The sequence below is a fragment of the Pelecanus crispus genome, chromosome 2 (genome assembly GCF_030463565.1).
Source record: "Pelecanus crispus isolate bPelCri1 chromosome 2, bPelCri1.pri, whole genome shotgun sequence".
Taxonomy (NCBI): Eukaryota; Metazoa; Chordata; class Aves; order Pelecaniformes; family Pelecanidae; genus Pelecanus; species Pelecanus crispus.
Genome location: NC_134644.1, coordinates 42,005,663 through 42,021,854, shown reverse-complemented (window position 1 = coordinate 42,021,854; position 16,192 = coordinate 42,005,663). Strand labels below are relative to the sequence as shown.

The 16,192-nt window shown below is 36.2% G+C and overlaps 1 protein-coding gene across 1 annotated transcript in view; it reads right to left on the bottom strand.

The window, feature by feature from the left end:
- Positions 1–16,192, bottom strand: part of KCNH8 (potassium voltage-gated channel subfamily H member 8) — a 205,490-nt gene that overhangs the window by 26,687 nt on the left and 162,611 nt on the right. The window contains exons 9-11 of the mRNA XM_075704873.1: positions 13,362–13,561; positions 11,443–11,692; positions 6,678–6,892 (exon numbers count right to left, since the gene is read on the bottom strand). Coding sequence (XP_075560988.1) covers positions 6,678–6,892; positions 11,443–11,692; positions 13,362–13,561 — 665 coding nt within the window. The remainder of the gene's footprint in view (positions 1–6,677; positions 6,893–11,442; positions 11,693–13,361; positions 13,562–16,192) is intronic.

Here is a 16,192-nt window from a genome sequence, read left to right as displayed (position 1 = left end):
CAGTGTTTTATATCCTCCTCACACCACAGTCTAAAAACATCAATAAGCTGCTTTGCTAGTCTGGGGTTTTTTTTCAACATGTAACCCTCTGGTTAAGCTTTATAATCTGATGCAGAATGCAATAATCTCAGGAAGTGAAATAAATGAGAATGGAGAGCACTCAAAATAACTCAAAATCTATAATTAGAAGTAAAATTTTGTCACTTATTTAAACATTTTAATTCTAGTTACAGTGCAAATTGTTTGTCTTGTCAAGAAAGTGCCAAGCTCCAATTATGAAAATCGTAATTACATACATGCATTGAATAGTCTTGTTATAAATAATGTATAACTAATGATCATAATTCCTGTCTCAACCCATTCACAAAAGTAGAAGAGTGACCACAGGGGTAGGAATTTTGGGATGGGTCACATATGTGTAATATATTCCCAGGCAAAACTAAATGGGTTCTTTTTCTTTTCTCCCCTTTGGTCTCTTCCACATCTTGTGGGTTTCATCCTTACAGCCAATTGTCTATTTGTTTTAGGTGTAAAATGGAAAAGACTTATAAAAACACAAGAATTCATGAAAAAAATTAATGAATGGAAAAGATTACATGATTGCATCAATAAGTTGTGGTAGGGTGAATCTTCTAACTTGGAAAATGACTGCAAATCGGAAGAATAAACTATTAGAGAGAAAAAAACAAACAGCATCAGTGGCTGTTTGTTGTTATTTTCAAAAATATTAGAACGACTGAAGGCTACAGAAAGGAGACAGGAACGTACCAGCAAAAAAAATTCTTCAGGTAAAGCTATGAGGAAAGAAAATGAGAAGGCCACCAAGCCTGCAAGAGAAAAAGCATACCAGCCTGTCCTTTTTGAATTACATGTATCCTTATTGCATTATTTCTCGGTGGTGTACCATATTAAAGGATATATTAGAAACATGATAGTGAGATGATTGTCTTGAGGGGTACTGGGTGAACTGATAGCTCAGAGGCACCACACATCATGCTCAGCAATGACTGCAAGTAAACACACTTTATGAGTTAGCAGACAGCAAAAAGGAGTGAAACCTGGCTTGCACTATAGCTCCAGGTCAGCTCCACTCCCACGCTGAGTGAAGCAGGTAATTGCCAGGTTGAGGGAGTGGAGGAAGGACTGACTGTAACACTGCACAGGGAGGAGAGTATTGCAGCAGAATCAGTTGTCTGAAACTCCCATCCACCTTAAATCGCCAAAGATCCATCAAAACATGCTTAGTGTCATGAATATAGGTATGTGAAATATCTTGCAGAGAGCTAGATGATAAATCTCATTCCCAAACTGTTTCTTATTCATTTAAAATCAGAAAGGAAGTGTAAAACAGGTGAAGGAACTGCTCTGTTTTTTTGTCAATGGTTATGCCCTTCTATGGCTGCACAATCCTGTTACTCGTTCCATAGGAACATAGAAGATGAGCTGTGTAAGTGAAGTTGTGTGAGTGCTGCCTTGTTCAGCAATAAGGTTATTTATTTTGGGAAGATGAAGAGAGAGAGAGAGTGGGAAGAAGGAAAAGAACATTCCAGGTGGTCCCAAAAGCATGAACAAAAAAATCTGAGTAGCTTGTAAAATGTGAAAGAGCACTGAGCAATATTTCACAGCAGCACTGATTACAGAGTAGTCCATGCACAGAGCCAGGTAAGAGATCTACTCAAGTGAACACATAAGCAGTCATGTCTCAATGCTAATTATATGTTCACAGTTTTTAAATTATTTTGGTTTTTTTATAGCAATGAGGAGCACCTTCATCCCTATACTATAACTGCTGAGAAGATGAGAAGTTTGCAGACTCCATCTCATATCAAAAGAGGTATAAAGGACAAATGGAAATACGGTGGCTGACAAGCAGAAAGCAGTGGATGCATAGCCATCAGTCACTTAGGATCTCTAATAGAACCATGGGAATTTGTTCTGTGTGGCTGCCAAATGCACATGGACTGAAGAGAAAGATAATAAACAGAAGTCTAAGGTTTGGGGTTGTTTTTTTTTTTTTTCAGAATAATTATGCAGATAAAATATTAGACATCTGTTGTTTTAGGTGATTTATTCACTTCTCTATTCCACCTGTTGTAATAATGCTTGTATAGAAACACAAAAATTGCCATTGACCGGTCTCCTATTTTGCAGAATTTATGCCACAGACAATAAATGCCAGTGAGTTACACCTGCAGTAAAAGTACATGATATGCCAGATGAGCTATTAACAAAGATGGGTGCTTAATTGCATGTAAGTTTGTTTAAAAATTACAAGTTTTCCTCAATGTTATCCAACCCCACTCTAAATGTTAAAGTAGGGCTCTCTAACTTTTCTAAAGTAAGCCACTTCCTTCTATACGGCTGCTGGGTTAACGTGGCAAAACCCTCTTCTCTATTAAGAAGGTGTTTGGGATTATTTGGGAAATCTTCCATGGAAATTATTTGTTCTGAAAAATATTTTGCAACCTGTGATTGTCCTGCAGCGTACAGGATGAGCTATGATACAAGCTGGGGTGGAGAAGTTATGACTAAGTGTAGCAATGTAGTAAGAGTTGGTTTAGAAATTAATTTTTTCAATGCATAGTTTTTATTATAAACACATATGTAATACCCAAGAAATAGGATCTTGTTGGCTCTGAAAGTTAAACACATCAATAAGTAATTATGTGACCGAAGTTTCTATCATGTTTTCTTATCTTACAACACTTGTCAAAATTAAAAGCAACTATTTAAAAAAAAAAAAAGCTTATTTTTTCCTTAATATCAATAGAATTGCAAATAGGATAACTGGTTTCTTTCAGTAAAGTGAAATACTATTTATTATGCAGACAATAGATGCATTTAAAAAAAAAGCAGAAATGTCATGCTGTTTCCATTGCTGACTCATAATAGATAATCACATACGTAACCGATAGAATTCCTTCTGAGTTATTACTATATTGGAAAACAGCATTCATAAATTCAACAGACCTATATTAGAATATCTAGAAAAAGCATGGCTAAAGAGGCAAGAATGAATGTATGTAAAATATGTAATCTGCTAGCTGAAAACCAAACAGTGGCTAGGCAGGCTTTCAGCTGAATTTTGTGCTTGCATTCAAAATATTTTCTGCTATCCTTTTTTCTGCCTGTAGGAGCTATACCACCAGTTGGCACAAAGAAAGATAAAAGTCTAGAAATAAACTAATTAAAAAGAAATAAGGTGGAATTACATATATGCTCTTAAAATACTTGTTTAATGCTTAGCTGGAATGAACCAGAAAACTCAGCGTATTTTAGATTAGAATTTGTAGATATTTTTCTTCCCAATCTGTACCCTCTGTTGTATGCTCCAGAGCTTAGAGCTGTTTTCACCTTCAAGAACAATTGTTTTGGCCAGTTGTCAGGTTTCCTAGTAGAAAATGAGGAGCATCCCTTGTTATTTGTTTGGTATTGCTAATAGCAACCTGAGTTTTATTATATTAAAACCCCCCCAACTCAATCACTACAATTTAATAAATTCTGAACACCAGCCTCTCCAAAGGACAAGAATTAAGCCCTGTTTTGTCAGCCAATGTCTTTCAAGGGGGTGGGGGGAATTATTTGTTTGTATTGCTTCTTGGTTGCCTTTTAAAATGTATTTGTTTATTTATTTACTTTATTATCAAGCAGCCTGCCTAAGCTGCAGTAAGAGTCAACGTTCCCAACTGGAGGAATAATCTACCACTTTTCTCATGCAATCTTTGTCATTATATTTCATTTACACTGTGGACACACTGAAGGAAGCAGTCCCTCCTCCTGCTTCAGAGGCTGAGTAGTTTCATTGTAAGGAGAGTAGCTTCTCCTTTTTTGGGGGGGGGAGAGGGAAGGGAAACTCTTGTAAGAGGCAGAACATTACTTTTAAGGCTACAAAAGGAAAAGTAGATTCTTATTAATTACGGGTCCTGTCTGCAAAGATGGATTTTTGAATCTTCAGGAATATCATCTTTTCTTTTTGAAAGTGGCACATATTGATAGTGTTCTAGTGAGCCAAAGATTGTGCCTGCATGGGTCTTATCTTCCTTTGGGACTTCATTACAGCTTGAGGGATGGCATAGGTGTCAAGGAGGCCTCTTGTTCTTTGTATCAGTCTGGCTATAACCAGCCTTTGGGGTTTTTTGATGAATAATGATGTCTACACTGCAGACACTTCTGCATAGACACAAGAAATAATCAGAAACAATAAACTGTCACCAGGCCCACAAAGATATTGTGCAAACATTTACCTATTCTGAGTTTCTCATAGGATTATTCAGTTATGAACATCTGCTACTGCTCTCTAAATATATAAAATAGCACATGTTTTCCAGGGCTGGTGGATAGCAGAATCATTTCCAGTTCTTTTATATAATTGTATTATATATTGTAAGAACCTTCTTATGAGTGCTTATCTTTATCAAATCAGATATCTGACTCTCTCACTGCCTGCTATATATGCAATCTGTAATATATGATGCAAAATTATATGTGGGGGTGAGGGGGGTGTGTCAAAATCTGTTTCATTTAGCAAACTATTTCATGACTATGACATCATAGTCAGAGACCTGGAAAAATTGGTTGAAACACCTGAATGGCTGAATTGTTTTAATGTCACAACTCCAGCTACCAAACAGATTAGCTTTTCTGAACTGTCCTGAAACCATTTAGTACAATGACAAAAACAGTTATGAGTTTCTCAAGCAAAATTCAGCAAAGAAAGTATGGAAAGGACAGAATATATATAATCGACATAAGGACTTTTTCCTAATTTGCATCTCACTCTCATGAGAATATATAAAAAGATGGCACAGTAGCACTGCTAGTGTGATTGCACACACGTTAATGGTTACAATCATAAATCACTTAATGATTGCTGGGTTTAGAGCTATCATGAGGAACCACTGAAACTATCTCTCTGGTTTTGTGTCTTTCTGTTTCTCTATCTGTTACTCATTAGAGGCTGAAATAGTTACACGATTGCCAGCTCCTGAAGTTAAAATCTCCTGAGCTTTTCTTCCAAGATTGCTTAAACAACACTTTCAATCTTTCTGTAACCAGACAGCTACAGTTTCTACTTGTTACTGGGAAATCTGGTTACAGCTCCTCCTTGTTTTACTGAAAAGTGACATAGCTATGTAAGTCCTGGAGCCATTTCTGCCATTACACCTTACTTGGATTTTAATGCAGATGGAGCACATCATTATATACACTCTTAGACTTGCAAATGAACCAAGAAAACAAATTTTAAAAGTTTTCCTAGAGATTTCTGTGTGGGTAGGGTAGTTACATGATCTAGTGCTAAGTATACAAGTTTGACACTCTAGGATGAGGAGATTCCTGATGATTTCTGGCCCTTGGTTGGTCCACTTAATTTTAATTCAGTTCAAATCTCTTATTTAATTTTGTGTGCAATGAACAGTTCAAACAGCACAAGAAAGTGGATAATGGATCACCAGGACTGCATCTTTCTGCAGCCTCACCTTTTTTAGTGCTGGTTTAAAGTGTTAGGAAATCTACAGCCTAAGGCACTTTTGGTGGGCTGTGGCTGAAAATGCAATAATGTTTTAGGTCAGGGCTGAAAGGTGCTTGGCAAGTCATAGCAGGAAAATTCATGCTATTTCACCCTGCAGTTCATGCCCTGAGTGGGCATAAGCAGGGAAGCTGTAGTGCTGGAGTGGTATGCGTACAGGGCATCCGTTGACACTTTTCTTCACCAACCAGCTAACCAACAAGCAACTCTTCATAACTGCGAGTCTCTGGCTATGCTAAATGGAGGATAACAGCCACACAGGATGTGGAGTTTTTAAGCTTTGCAGCTCTTTGTGGTGTCTGCCCACACAGATAACCTTTTTTGCCCTTTACTCTTCCTTGGCATTACATTCATCCCCTGTCTTCATAGTTTCCTCGTCACCAGCCATGTTCTTTCAATGTTACTTCTCTCTGTGTGCAAGGAGTACAATACAAAGACAAATACCTGAACTGTTAAATACCAAACTGAAAGTTTGCCTATCACTATGTTCATATGCTCACATGGTTAAGTCAGAAAAGGAGAGCTGTCATAAAATCTTTCCAGTGTCAAAATCTGAATATAAACATTTACTACATAATATCAGTGAAAGTACTTTGGTAAGTCTATGCTGAAGACTTTCAGCAGTGCTTTGTCTAGAATATCTTGTTATTTCACCTTAGATTGCTCATTTAAATGGAAAAACCACATTTTAGTTGCAGTGTGATGAGAAACAACTGTTTCTTATTTTGAATGCATGTGACAACATTCTTAACTAAGAAGTGCTAATCGGTAATCTATGAAATTAATGTTCATTAGGCTGGCACATGAGCTTCTAGAAAAGTTATAGTTAATAGTTAAATACCTTTATTTGGACACACGCTTTACATAAATATGAATTATTTTTAAACATAAGTAAAAAATGACAAAATATTAAAGAAGAATATTATCTCATAGATGATGTTTTCTTTGGAAAAATTAGAAGCAGAGAACATGTTCGCTGTTTATGATCTGATCAATTGATAGATGATTCATGTAGGTAATGACTGAATTATCAAGCAAATGGAATGAGCAGTCCATTTAATGTAATCTCTGTATTATAAAATTATGAGAACTGGCTAAAGTGTGACAAACATAGGTAACAATAGCTGCAGAGACCTTTAAAGATACTTACATCACTTTCATGGCCTTCTCTTAGATTGTATGTGAGATCATGCTGTATGTCTTCAACAAACTTGTGAGCATACTCTGGGTAAAGGTCGAGCACTTCAAAGAGACCTTTGAGGATAATGCATTGGAGGTCACAGTATGTTAGAGCTTTAACATCTGCATTTGTTTTAATAACTTGATCCCTAATGGATAGGTTTGCTCCAATTAAATCTCCTTTACCTAAAAGAAAATATGAAATTAATAATCTTCAAAGCATGGATTCTTTACGTCTTTTTTGAATCATAAATCTGTTTAACATAATTGCTAAATCTTAAATCCCATTGTTACTACCACATTGTTTAATTAATAACATTCTAAATGATCTTTGTCTAAAAGCTGTCTTTTTTTTTTTTTTTTTTTTTTTGCAGGTGCAATCTTATATGCGATTAATTGGAGGTAGAAAGACTAATTTCCAGACATGTAACTGCCTGATTTAAGGGAGCAATCAAGTAAATATGTATAAAGTTAGGAGATTTGTACTGGTAATTAATTGCAGGTGTGATTTTGTATTTCAAAAAGTGAACATTATGCTTCTAGCTTGGTTTTTTTTGTTAGAACAGACAGGTGTTAAGAACAGACATTTTAACGTTGACATGATTAAATATAGATCATCGGTTCAAATGACCCTTTTACAAAACATTCGCAATCTAAGATAGCTATGGATGCAGAGCTACATTTCATGATGTATCTTAGTTGTATAGGCTAATAATAGATGTGTAGCTTGATAGCACTTCTGTCAAGAAAAAAGAATGAATTCTTAAGCCATTATATTGACATTTATAGGCAAGACTGCCTTAGAATAATGGATGTATTAAAACCCACAACTGACCATATATTGAAGAGTACAAAAATTTTATCATGAAAAGCTTCCATAAACATCTGATCTAAGGTATAAAGTCCAAAGAGCAATCACTGAATCAGAGAGCTTCCTCAAAAGTTAATGCAGATTATCTTTGTTAAAGACTTGGACAGTGTGATGGAGTGCATTCTTGTAAAGTTTATGGGCAATACCAAATTGGGGGGAGTGATTGATATGCTGAAGGGCAAAGCTGCTCTTCAGGGGACCTTCAATGAATGAGAAAAGGATTGAGAGGAACTTCATGAAGTTCAACAAAAACTAATACAAAGTCCTGCACCTGGGATAGATAACCTCCCTGCAGCAGTATGGGCTGGGAACCAGCCAGCTGGAAAGCAGCACTGCAGAAAAGGAGCTGGGAATCCTTGTGGACAACAAGTTAAATATGAGCCAACAATGTGCCCTCACAGCAAAGAAGGCCCAGAACATCCTGGGCAGCATTAGCAAGAATGCAGCCAGCAAGTCCCAGAAGGTGACTCTTCCCCTCTGTATGTTAACAGTCAGACAACATCTGGAGTACTGTGTCCAGTTTTGGGCTTCCCAGTACAAGACAGAATATTGACATACTAGAGTGAGTCCAAAAGAGGCCACCAAGATGATCAGGGACTGGGGAATGTAATGTACAAGGAAAGGCTGAAAAAAATGGATATTGTTCTGCCTTAAGAAGAAAAGGCATTATTGCCATCTTCAACAGCCTAATGGAAGAATGTGGAGAAGACAGAGCTAAACTCTTCAGGGTGCACAGTGCGACAAAATGTACTGGGCACAAGTTGTAACAAAAGAAATGGTGATTAGAAATCAGGAAATGAAAGTCACCATGAGGCTGGTCAAACAATGGGACAGGCTGCCCAGAGAGGCTGTGGAATTGCCATCCTTGGAGATGTTAAAAACTTTCCTGGACATTGCCCTGAGCAAGCTGAGCTAATTTGGCCCTGCTTAAAGCAGGTTTAAGTCGGGTGGCTTCCAGAGGTCCCTTCCAATCTTACATTATTCTGTGATTAATAAATGAAGACTGTAAAATCTGAAAATACACCAAGATGTGATTCCCACTAGCTATTACACAGGAAATGGTGTACTTGAAGAGTAAGTTAAACTAAGAAACCAGCCATTCCTGAAGCTTCTTAAATAAGATAATTTTATACTTTAAAATATTACTGGTAATTTTTTGTCTTTACATGGAGCTTGTACAACTTTCTCAAAAGTACTTATCATAAACCCAGTGTAGGGAGGGATTTACTTTTATGCTAGGAATATACATATGGTAATGCTACTTTGGATTCTCTTAAAAATTGCAGTTAGTATAAATGAGAACTAGTACTGGCTTAAGTCAATCTGAGAAAGGTAAATCTGATGATAGATGACAATAACATTTGTCATTGCTCATCACATGATGTAGTGCTTACTTAACCAAATATAGTGTAAAGCTAAGCAATAATTCACTTTTACTTTTTACTGTATATATCAACAATTCTTTATATTTGATTATATTAAGCAGAGGGCTGGCAATGTTAATCTGCGACTGGCTGTGTAAATGTGGGCAAGGGATAACATATTTCAAATATAGCAAAACTGATCTTTAAACATCTTAATTAGAACTTTTTAGGCATACAAACAGTATTAGTATCCATAATGTATAAGTTGGAAAAAATGTTAGAGTTGTATTTGATTGTAGTTACAGTGCTTGATGAAATAATGTCAGCCTGAAAGATGTTATAATTGATCAGGTAGTGCAAATGTATGTTTCTTTTTGAATGAAAATCACGTAGCAAAGGCTGTAGCTAATAAGCTGAAGTTTCAGGTAGAATTACTGCAGCAGCGAAATGATTGTACCTTGAATATCAACATTTGTTATGTAAAGAGAATCATGTAAGTTATTCTTAGTAGCTCTTTCTTTCTTTCTTTCTCATTGGAAAACAAACTTATTTATAAATGTTTATGCAGACACACCTGTTTGTTAATATATCTGGGACATGCAGTCAAATCTATAAATTTCTTCTCTTTATGAATATCTTTTAAATCACTCATGGCTAATATTTTTTAACAAATCTAAGATGTATGCCGAAACAGTACATAACTGTTATATTAAAAAATATTTTCCTATAAAAAATATCCTAACCATCATCAAGTAATAGTCGCAAGAGGAACCAAACAGCTGTATTTAATCAGAGCATTTCATGGTATTGTTGCTGTATTGCTTGTTAGAGAGAATGCATCAGTAAACAAAAACTAATCCACTAGAATTAGAATCATGACAGAATTATAAAATAGTGGTCTGGGAACTGTAAGTAACCCAGCCTTGTCAGGGGAAAAAACTTCTCCCTTGGATTTACATCACATCAGTAACACAGTTTCTTGTGGGGACCTACAGGTTTGATGCATTCACCTTCTGCTCATGTTAATTAGGTTTAAATGATGAAGCTCCCATTCACTGTAACGAAACATTATTTCATTGTATTATGTTTATGTTTTTCCATTACAATTTCATTAACTTCTCTCAGAAATCCACTAATCTCTTTCTTACTGTTTTCATTGCCACCATTACACAATGATGTTTTCATTAACATTTTCAGAAGTGCCTGAAAATGGAATCATTAATGTAATCATAGTTCCAATGGGGGCAGCTCTTGACATTTTGCTGTATTTAAGCTTATGTTTTTTCTAAGCCATATCTTATAGCTTTGATCAATGTGATCCAATAAAATCAAGGCATTCTAAAGTGTCCTAATTACAAATGATTGATGGAGTGATGTGGACTGTCAATCTAATGGAATTAAAGAGTTATGAAACAAATAAGACATGTATCTCATTTCTATTCTGAAAAAAGACCAATCAAATGCATGATAGTAAAATAAAGGAAATTCAATTACAGAAGACCAGAAGCTTGCATTTTCAACAGTCTAGTGCAATCCCACAAAACAGGAAGGAAAGCAAAAAAGGAAATGTTCTTTTTAACCCTGCTTTATAAGAATATTAAAAGTTATTAGAAAGAAGAATACCTTTAAATCTTAAGAGGTATTAAAATCATAATAAAATAATTATTTACATTTAGAGTAAAATTATGTATTTTACTTTATCAAAACACTTTATAAACATTAACTCAGAGAAGTCTAATCACCCTTTAGCTGAAGATAAAGGGAATCTTTTTAGTAGGCATTAGATTGAGGCCAGTCACTGACATGTACAGATAGAGATGCTTAACCCTAGATAAATCAAAGCAGTCATCTAGCAAACAACAAGTAAAAAAAAAAAAAAGAAAATATTAGAACAGAACCTCTGGCCTTTCTCTGTTCTAATATACTCAGATGACTACTGGCAGCATCAATTAGCTTGAAGTAACTCTTTAGGGAGCAGAGCCAACAATGCTTGTTTTTCATCACATAGCTGTCCTGCAAGAGGTGTTCATAGGCATTCATCAAAGAATGAGAGTAGGCTCACATTGTTTTCTTTCATTTGGGAGCATTAGTAGGAGCACTGCCTGGCCACTAATTTTCATGAAAGATTTAGGAACTGATAACCAATGTCCTTTGAGGTGTCAATACTATAATCAAATTTAGCTGAAAGCAGCAAATTGTATCAAAAGATAGCAAGTACGTCCTTACATGCAAAGGAGAGAGAATAAGTATAAGAAAATCAAGATACAAGTGAAATATTGCACAGCTAACGCTCTAGCAGTTGAAAGCTCCTTAGGGCAAAAAATAAGTAGGTTTAAACTAAAAGAATTAGGGATGTCCATAGATATGAACAGCAGACTAAAATCTAACAAATTTTTTTTCTCATCAGACTACTAGGACATGCTAAGCCATCAGTTAGCAGTGTCGGTCCCCCTACATTGGAGGACCATTCTTTCTCTTTGAAGCAGTAATTGTGAGCATACCGAGAATTGCCAGCACCGTGCTGTCCTTCAGGACTTCCATGGAACCTGAGCACACAAAGTAGATCGCTTGCAGGGCATCTCCCTGACGGAGGAGGTATTCCCCAGGAGCACAGAAGGAGGTTTTGATATGCAGAGACAGAGACCTGAGGCAGCCGCGACTGGCACACTCAAAAAGGGAGAGCTGCAAAATCTCCTTGTTCAAGTGCATGGTGATGTCTGAACGCAGCTCATCTGGGAAGTCTTTTAAAAGCTGTCCAAAAAAAGAGAAAAAAGGGTGAAAAAGAGAAAAAAGTATAAAATAATGTTTCCTCTTTTGTAAAAGTGATTTGATTTAGTAGTGCTACACATGTTGTACTGATGCAAAGATTTCCCTTTGATATTTCTTATCCCCTTGGTAAGACATGTGTGCTTTGTCTTAATAAAGCTTTCTGCTAGTAAACACTGATAAATTCCAGGAAAAACATGAATAAAAATATGCCTTTATACAAAACCAAGAAAAAAAGTCAACAATGCTGTGTGTAGGAATTCCCCCAATACACAATTTAATCTTGTCCAAGTTCTTCTCAGCTGTGAGAATGCAGTAAGCAGTTCAGGTTTATACCACTATATACAGTGACATATACACTGAAAACAAAGCAAAAATGAACTTAGTTTAGATTTTCTTTAAAATGCTTGTATAAAATTCATCAAAAGGCTATATTGTTTCTTCTGTGTTTAAACCACTGGGAGAGGAATAACTCAGAAAACCCCTCTATGTAGTAAACTTTTAAGGTGTTTTTTGTTTTTTTTCTTGTAGGTGTCCGTCCGCCCCCCCCACCCCCCCCTTTTATTTTTTTAATGATGCAGTTGGACACTGAAGGAGAATTGGCAGAGGTGTGGAGACAAGGTGGATGTTCAGTGGAAGAACCTATGGAAACTAAAAGACCATGAGGTCTTCCTATTTTTCCTTGGTCTTAATTTTCAGGCAAATTCCCAGTGTAGTCTGGCCAACACTTAATGATCTCTATGTATATTTTACAGAAGATCTGTGGCAGGATGGCAAAATTGAGAGCAGCATCTTTCTGCTCAGAGACAATCTTCTGAGAATGACATATAACTTCTCAAATCATCAAAAATTTCAGGTGGAGCTTTTAAAAAAAAATGTTTAAGTGGTTTCAAGTGTCTGCCCCATTGATGCAAAGTATACTGCCTGCCTACAGGCAGAGCTCTGGACCATGCAAGCTGAAAGCCCACATGCATAGGTTTCTCTGTAGTTTGAGGGGATCTGGCATCTGAGCGATGCAATCAGCCAACTCTTGACCAAGTGGGCTTAGACAAGGCAGTTTGTGAATGGGAGGCAAATCATGAAATATTGATGGTCTCTCCAGAGGCTGCTGTTGTAATACAGCCATCACCCAATTTCTGTGTGATTGAAGATTAAGGTTAAGGTTAACCAAATCTAGGAAATCTTTGACATCTAAGTGTTTTTTGTACCTTTGTAAATCTTACTAGGCTGCTTCTATTGCTAGGTGTGCTGTGCACACCACAAAAAGAATTTATCAGGAAAAGAATATTCTCAAACCCAAATCTTTCTGCTTATTTCCACATTATCTTTAGAGGCTACTGAGGTTTATAATGATGTATATAACAAGAACTCTGAAGGGAAGTGTTCATTCAAATAACACTCCACCAGAGAGAAGCCATAATTCCTCCTGGAGTATGGTAATACATCATCTAGATAAGACATTTAGAACAAGTAAGAAAAAAACATGACCAGAAATCTGTCTTTTGATTTCACTCTCATGTGAAAACATCAACACAGCATCACAAATGGAAAATTACATCACCAACCCCCCCCCCCCCCCGCCTCCCCTCCCCTCCCTCCCCCAACGTGTCCATAGTCAAAACCATCAAACACAGAACCTCCCTTGTTTGGTTACCTCATTGGAATCAATTCCATTATTGACAGACCATGTGGTTTGGAAATATTCAAGCATCCTTTGCTTTAGCTGCTGTGGCAGGTGATGGACCCGTATGAAGTCCTTCAGATCCTTGGTTCTTGTGTGATAAAGAGACCATCTGGAGTACATCCTTTGAATTATGGCAGTCACATTGCCAAACACCAAGGCATGCATCAGAGCTAGGAAGGACAGAAATTATGAGCAATGTGGAGTGACTTGTTGTGATCATTAAAATGTAACAGAGAAATAAAGAAGGTCTTCACAGACAACCAGTTTCCTGCTTGATAGATACAGTAAAGCTTTCGAATACAAGACTCCATGAGTGATATACAGTAGTATTCATATGATTACTCATTTCCATTTTCTGTGTCACTAGCAGTCACAGTCATGGGACAGGGTAGAAACACATCTGATGCTATCTAGTCAGGGTACCAAGAAAAGAATGCCCAAGACAAATTAAGTTTATAGTTTAAGAAAAAAGGAAACAGATGAACACACATAGGCAGGCATGATCAGGAAATAATCAGTATGAAAACTAGACTCAAATGATCAGTCAGCAACTACATAGAATGTAATAGATTTCAGAGACCTTATAAATAAAAACAATTTATTTTTAAATGGTGACCATGTGTAGCAGAATGAGATTGCAAACAACATTTACAGATGTATCATATTCTGGGAATAAGATGTTTAAAAAAAAAGACAGAAAAAAATGTATTGTGAAGCAGAAATTCAGGTTAAAAAAAATTACATTCAAACTGACAATTTGATTTCTTATGTTGCTTGAGAAGGTCAAATATGGTGTGAAATTGTTTATCAGAAAGTTCTGACATCCTGGGTTTTGTCTGCAATTAGAGACTGGCTTGGGAATAAAAAGACCAGAAGCAAAATTGAAGAAATGCTTACTGATGCAGGTTGTCTGAGTTTGTCTGTGCAGAAATGTGCTTGTTGATTATCAGTGGGAAAAATCACTGCTAGATTGTCTGTCATGTGGTATTGATCTGAGGTATACAATATACACATTTACAAATTGTTTATTGAAAAAACTATTAAAGAGCTTGATTATTACTCTTAAGGGACATCTATCTTTATAGTGCTTGAAAGAAAGCAGACAGACTCCTCAGAGTGGCAAAGGAATTGGTTTATAAACAGGACAAACAAGATGTTGACCTTGCATGGCAATTTACAGAAGTCCGGTGTGAGTGAGGAGAGGCAAGGGGGAACAGGAGGAGTAAAGGATGATTTTGGTGGTTAATAACGCTTTTATGTAGTAGAAACAGGCAGAAAATTCTTTAGTTTGGAGTGTAGAAAACTTTTACAGGTTGAGTAAAACACAAAGGAGCTAGTAGCAATCTCTATGTCTCTGTTGTGAAGGGAGTGCAGAAAAACAGATGAAGCACTGCAGTGCTGTGTAGTTTCACAATACACTATGCATTCTTGTAGAGGTGGTCCAATGATATGATTAAGTCAATACAAGTCCATTAGTAAAAGAAGATAAATGAAAAACAGGGCAGAAAGAAAAGGATCAGATATCAGTATTAGAAAGAAAAGCAAGCATAATTGGAAATTTATTTCTAAGAATGATCAGCTGGACCAAGCAAGTGTTGTTCCTGATGGTGCAGTGAATTGCTAAGTCACTCATGTCAGAAGCTTGGGCAACAAAATATGAGGGACTGGTATAATGTTAAGTATAGGATATTATAATAGAAATATGGCAGCTAGGGCTGAAACAATTTAGCCAGACATAGCTAAATAGGCTAAAGAGATCGTGTAGCCTCTTCAAGGATGTGATAATCAGTTTAAAAAGGGGGGGTCAGGGGGAGAAGAAGGGTAAAGCATTAGGTGGTGTATGGATGCATATGTAAAAATCACATGTAATATGTCTCCCAACAGGCTCCAAGGTTAGGAGCCAGACAGTGTAGAGATCCCCGTGATGTTATTATAGGCACAAATATCATCAAGAATTTTATTATTATGAGAGAATCTCTCTTTGCATATGTACATTGCAAGACAGCTGCTACTGATGATGACAAGCTATTCCTGGCTGTGATACGCATTAGATTTCTTTATCAAATAATCACAGACCCACCCTACTTTCCGTAAGAAATCTATTAATCAGTTCTCTAAAACTAAGTAGGACAAGTTAAAAACTTCTAGGAACTGTAGTTCATAAAGTGGCCTTGATTTTAATGGATATTCTAAATTACATTTTTGTTGCTTAGGGAACAGAGGAACACCTCTGATCCCAGAAAGGACTGAAGCTACTAGAATGAGCCTCCAGTCTCATGAATACAAAACTGAGCATTCTTTACTTAAAGAACACAGAGAATACAAGACAGCACCTGGTACAGTCATCTGCAGGAGGACAGATCTGATTAATATTTTACAGATGCAGGGTATCCTAGGAATTCTGGTTAAATTTTAATAAGTAACTTTAAGAAGTAACTGTATAGAATAAGATGTTTTATCTTCACAATATTACTTGTCTTAAATTGTAATTTCAAATTTGTGCAAAACAAAAATTAATACCAGAAGGCAGGTAAAAATCAAACAAGAATATTTATCTGTTAAATTAAGACTTGATTTTTTTTTTTCCTGGCTTTGACTTTCTTTAAGGTTGCAATAAATTCACTTCATTCTTTCAATTTGCAGTGATGCACATTAAAGAGGTACAGACGAACTACTGATAAACTAAATCATGCTATCCATTACACCTGAAATTTGATAAACTAATGGCTTAGTCTAACAACTGTAAAAAACTTACATCAATTTTTCTCAAGACATCACTTTCCACTAGGGAATTTTAAAAT